Source organism: Scyliorhinus canicula, chromosome 10, assembly GCF_902713615.1.
Source record: "Scyliorhinus canicula chromosome 10, sScyCan1.1, whole genome shotgun sequence".
In the NCBI taxonomy this organism is placed as follows: domain Eukaryota; kingdom Metazoa; phylum Chordata; class Chondrichthyes; order Carcharhiniformes; family Scyliorhinidae; genus Scyliorhinus; species Scyliorhinus canicula.
The window spans coordinates 51,866,523-51,872,522 of record NC_052155.1 but is presented as its reverse complement, the minus strand read 5'-3'; the positions used below and the strand labels follow the sequence as shown (position 1 = coordinate 51,872,522).

Here is a 6,000-nt window from a genome sequence, read left to right as displayed (position 1 = left end):
CAACTTCCACTCCAGAGACTGTGGCTCATAATCCAGGCCAACACCTCTGTGATCACGCAGTTCATAACTAGGTGGGAATAGAGAGGGAAGTTGGAGAATAACATTTATTTTTTAAAAACCTCAAAGGAATTGTTAGGACTTGAAATACTCTTATTAGAAACTGGTGGGATTGGAACCAGAATCGGGAACGATAAATATCCGGAGGGGTCAAATTTGAAAGGATGTGGTAACAGAGCAAGGGAATGGGACAAGGGGGGTGGATAGCTGCTTCAGCCAGCCAACAGCCATATATTGGGCCTGAAGGGGACAAGGTACGGTGAATGGCAATTCTTACCTCATCGTTCTTCAGTGCCATGAAGTAATAATGGATGTTCTTGTTGCGGGCGTACTCCTTAACTCTCGCCTTGAATTCCTTGTGATCCAGCACTTCACCACAGTACTCCAGCACAAAGCTATTCCTGCAAAGACAAAGCCCCTGCTTTTTATAAACCATTCCACGTCCCATCCCCACCCTAAACCTAACCATGTGCACCGAAGGCAAAGATTGTACTTTCCTAAACATCCAAGAACCTTCTTCACCTGGCAGAGGAGGGGCTTCGGAGAGGGCAAAAGCAAAGATCAGTGTGTTCCATTTTGGTCATTTCATGATTGAAGGCCACTAGCTTTTGGAGATGGTGGGTTGGTTGGACGGCATCAAGGAAGCCCTTGAATACAAGGACATCAACAATGCAGCCATGGGAGCTGATGGAGGGCCAGTTCAATTTCTGGTCTGTACTTAATTAGTTGACCCCTTCTGCGGTGGCAAACGTGTCAGGGCAGGTGTGTATTCGGAGATTGGTGGAGGTGGGAGGCTGGTAGTCAGGGGTGAGAATGCCATCCAGCCGCCCGTGCTGAAAACTCTGGAAGCTGTTGGATGAGAGTAAAATTGAACTCGGCACTGATGGTTTACCAGACCATCAATTCTTGCTGCCGAGGATCACACATAAAGGCGGGCCAGTGGAGAAGATTTTCTGCAGCTGGAAGAATGGCAAAGAATTGGAGGGTAAGGAGGGGAGATTATAGAAATGTGGTTCCAATACAAAAGGACAAGTTCAGTTTCACTCACACGGACAATTCTTTGTCTGTTCGAAGGCCCCAGCCTTTCCTCTCGGTGAGGATGACTTCTACATCGGCATACAGCCGCCTTTGGAACCTCCGGTTTGTACAGTACTCTCCGTGCAGACACCTCGATGAGCTGAAAGGGCCAACAACGAACATTTAACGTTACCAGAAAACATTACGCTAATCAAATACATTGAAACAGGGCCATCAAATCACTAGATTTCGGAGCACAGCTCCTTCATCAGGTGAGTCGCCTGATGAAGGAGCTGTGCTCCGAAAGATGGTGGTTCGAAACAAACCTATTGGACTTTAACCTGATGTTGCAAGACTTCTTACTGTGGTTGAATATGGTCGGAGTTCTACTTATTAGGAATAACCATAGGGACACACACTTTCTCCCCTTACACCTATTGGTGTACACTGGTATTGGTACATTGGTATTACACTGGTGGTGTCCTCCACTGAGCACCCTGAATTATTAGTGAACACAAAGAGCCATGAACCCTCTGGACCATTCTGATTTCACACTCTGCAACAGCCACCCATATGCACCAAGTTGGCTGTATTTAACTGCAAGGTTAACTAACGCCCAAAAAGTAAATGGATGCGGTGGACAATTACACTTCATCCTGCTCCTCGGCTGACCGTAACCAGTCAATGGGAAGGCACTTACCATTCTATCATGAGTAACCTATTGAGGCAGTCTTCCCCACACGCCAGCTCTCCCCGCTCTCGGTCCTCCCTGGACAGTAAACATTCACACTGCATGCGCTTGATGTCACGGTGAGATTTACTTTTCTTCCTGCAAAAGATTAATTGGTCTAATTAAGACTTGGGCAATGAGATAAATGCTTAGAGATGAGCCAGACTTCACAGATCAGCATTCCTACTGAAGTGTAAACAGTGCTATGGGGATGGAATTACTGCCCTTAGCAGCGGGAAAAACCTGGAGGAAGGAAAGGTGAAATTGAAATGTCACAGCCCTGAGCAGAGAACATTCCTATCATGAGAACAAAAGCAGGCCATTCAGCCCCTCAACCCTTTTCTACCATCCAATCATATAATTTCTTACTTCAACTCCATTGACTCACCATTGCTTTATGCATTAGAACCCCTACTGCGCAGAAGGAGGCCATTCGGCCCATCGCGTCTGCACCGACCCTCTGAAAGAACTCCCTACCTAGGCCCACTCCCCCACCCTATCCCTCACCCCACATAACCTGTGCATCTTTGGGACACTCGGGTAATTTAACATGGCCAATCCACCTAACCTGCACATCTTTGCAGCGTGGGAGGAAACCGGAGCATCCGGAAGAAACCCAGGCAGACAGGGGGAGAAGGTGCGGCCTCCATACAGACAGTCACCCAAGGCTGGAATTCAACCCTGGTTCCTGGCGCTGTGAGGCAGCAGTGCTAACCACTGTGCTACCGTGCTGCCCTGACCTATCAAAAAATTACAACATCTCAATCCAGTATCCACTGGTGAGGCGGGAAACTAAAAGGCTGAAAAGTCAAAGCCAGTACTGCAAATATAAATACTGAAATAAATAATAATAAATAAATAATAATCGCTTATTGTCACAAGTAGGCTTCAATTAAGTTACTGTGAAAAGCCCCTAGTCACCACATTCCGGCGACTGTTTGGGGAGGCCGGTACGGGAATTGAACCCGCGCTGCTGGCCTGGTTCTGCATTACATGCCAGCTGTTTAGCCCACTGTGCTAAACAGAATATAGTGGAAATAAACTGAGGCCAGTTCAGCGTCTGTGAATAGAAAAATCGACTTCAACATATTGCTCTAAATTTCCTGAATGATCAGTTTTTACTCTGAGCTTGTAAATTCTGTCTCTGTCACCAAGTTACCTGACCTCTTGAAACCCTTTCCATCAGCAAAGCATTTGAAATGTCCCCATCCTGTACGTTTTTTCCATTCATCAATTCTCCTCCTTTTACCTTCATCTTCCATCCCACTGACTAACCGCTGCAGTGATCTTCTCGCTCTTCTCAGTTTGACTGTGCTGCATAAACGTTTCCCACTCTCAACTGATCCTTCTTTAGGTGTTTTCTCTCTGCTTTGACCTTCCTCATGCAGCTCCTTCCGTCTATCACTCTTTTTCTCACCCATCTCTCCATCCCTCAAGTCAAAGGGATACCGTCTTGGAAACAAAAGCTAGACGTTCGCTGGGGGTTGGTTGTGGTCCAGGGCATGATAGGAAGGCCTGAGAGTTTGCACTTTGCCGTTACGAGGTAGAGGTTGGTTTGCCAGGCAACAACAGCACCTTTACCTTCCCTTCCCTGTCAGCACTGTGAAGGAACCGCTCCCTCCACAACACCCTGGTCCACTCTTCAATCACCCTCAACACCCGTGTCTCCATCCCGTGGCAGCTGTAGGAGGTGTAACATCTATCCCTTCACCTCCTCTCTCCTCACTATCCAAGGTTCCAAACACTGAAAGAACGGGACGAACAGAGGCCATTCGGTCCATTGAACCTGTACTGGACCTCGAAGAACAGTAGAGTCCCAATTCTGGTTCTTTCCCCATAAACTTTGCAATTTTTTTTTCTCCTTCAAACATTTATTCAATTCTCTAATGGAATCCAGTATTGAATCAGGTTCCCTCACCGTGGCTTCTTCAGCCATTCACTCGAAATCTGTGTCCTCTGGTTATCGACACCTCGGCCATAAAAAAAGTTTCATTTTGTTTAATCAACTAAATTTTTCTCTACGTTAAACACCTCCATCAAATCTCCCTTCACCTTCTCTGCTCCATGGAGAACCAGCCAGCTTCTCCAGTCTCTCCGGGAAACGGCTTTACTTGGGTTTCTTCCACACCGAGGACACAGATTGGGCGAGGGCTTTGTGGAACACTTCCTCAAGCATGAACCCGAGTTTCCAGTGACGTGCCACTTTAATTTACCACTTTGTCCTCACGCTCACATTTCGGCCCTCGGCCTAATGTAGATTGGCAGTGAAGCTCAATGCAAGCTCCAGCAACACCACCTCATCTTCCAAGTATGGAACTTTACAGCCTTCGGAACTCAACGGGGAGTTTGGCAATTTCAGACCACGAGCTCCATCTCCCATTTTGATTTTATTGTTTTTGTTGCCATTTGCCAGTCAGAATTTTGATTTTATGTTTATGCTTTTGGACAGAGCTGTTCGTCATTCTGCCATTTACACTCACTCTGGACAAATACTTTGTTTCTTTACTACAACCTCTACCGCTCCCTTTCCTTTTGCTCCATGGCATTTAGTCTCTCCTGCTCTCTCTTCCCTATCACAGACATTCCCTTTCGTTCTCCCTTCCCTTTCCCGTAAAACCCATGACATTTCAACCTCCCTTCAGTTCTTAAATAATATTTTACTGGAATTATTGGCTCTGTTTCTCTGGCCACAGCTGCTGCCAGACCTGCTGAGTATTTTAAGCATTGCCTGCTTTTATTTTGGGTTTGTAGCATTTACTAAAACATTATTGGCTCCCGCTTGCCTGCTAAAACCATTCGCTATTCCAGGATTATACAAAGATGAGACTGGCTTCTTTTCCCTCCTGTAAACCACCTCAAACATTGCTCCAACCTTGCCTCCAACAATGAGAGCAAGGAGGTCCTTGACATCTTTATCACTAAGCTGGAGGTGGTTTGATCAGCTGCCGTTGCTCTTTCCAACCTTTCACTAGTCCACGGGACAAACTTCCTGTAAAAGACCCTCCCCAGCCCTGAACCTGCGTCTTTCTCAAGCTCTTCGCCTTTCTCCCCTCAGAGCTCATCTTTACATGATACCCAGCCGCTGCTCCCTGTGCCCTATTCCCAACAAGCTGATCCCCCAACTTCCCCTTCGGGTCCCCACGTTAGCTGATATTGTAAACGGTTCTCTCTCTTCAAGATGTTGACCGTCTCCCTTTAAGTCTGCTCGTTAACTCTTTCTTCAAAAAAACTAACCCTGAACCCCAACATCCTCTAAAACCCTCATGTGCAACCTCCTTGAATACAAGAAAATAGGAGGAGGAGTAGAACACATAGCCCATTGACCCTGCTCCGCATTTCAATGTGATCATGGCCTTAAATATATTCAACGATGGAGCTACTACAACTCTCTAGGGTAGAGAATTCCAAAGATTCACAACAATTTGGGGCAGCAGGGTAGCATGGTGGTTAGCATAAATGCTTCACAGCTCCAGGGTCCCAGGTTCGAATCCCGGCTGGGTCACTGTCTGTGTGGAGTCTGCACGTCCTCCCCCTGTGTGCGTGGGTTTCCTCCGGGTGCTCCGGTTTCCTCCCACAGTCCAAAGATGTATAGGTTAGGTGGATTGGCCATGCTAAATTGCCCGTAGTGTCCTAATAAAAGTAAGGTTAAGGGGGGGGGGTTGTTGGGTTATGGGTATAGGGTGGATACGTGGGTTTGAGTACGGTGATCATGGCTCGGCACAACATTGAGGGCCGAAGGGCCTGTTCTGTGCTGTACTGTTCTATGTTCTATGAAGTAATTTCTCTTCAACTCAGTCCTAAAAGATGGTTTCCCTGTTCCCGAACCCCCTCCTTTGTTCTAGATTTCCCAGCTGGGGAAACAACTCTCAATATCTACCCTGACAATCCCCTTCGTAAAAGTCATATTTTAAAATTGTTATCACCCCTCATTCTTCTAAACTCCAGGGATATAGACCCAATTTACTCAGCCTCTCATTTTTGGACAACTCTCTCATCCCAGGGACCAATCTGGTGAACATTTGCTGGACTTCCTCCAATGGCCAGCAAGGATCTATCCTTGGCCCCCCATCTATTTCTCAACTACATGTGGCAACACCATTCAAAAATAGAGCGCTAACGTTTCAATTTCATAGACATGCCGATGACACCCAGCTCTACCTCACTGCCATCTCTGCTGACTCATCCGCTGTTGCTGA

At 46.8% G+C, this 6,000-nt stretch overlaps 1 protein-coding gene across 3 annotated transcripts in view; it reads right to left on the bottom strand.

Annotated features, from left to right (window-relative positions):
• setd2 (SET domain containing 2, histone lysine methyltransferase) overlaps window positions 1-6,000 on the bottom strand; it is a 110,640-nt gene that overhangs the window by 51,208 nt on the left and 53,432 nt on the right. For all 3 annotated transcript variants that reach the window (XM_038808915.1, XM_038808911.1, XM_038808912.1), the window contains exons 5-7: window positions 1,775-1,903; window positions 1,106-1,234; window positions 335-458 (exon numbers count right to left, since the gene is read on the bottom strand). In XM_038808915.1, the coding sequence (XP_038664843.1) occupies window positions 335-458; window positions 1,106-1,234; window positions 1,775-1,903 (382 nt within the window). The remainder of the gene's footprint in view (window positions 1-334; window positions 459-1,105; window positions 1,235-1,774; window positions 1,904-6,000) is intronic.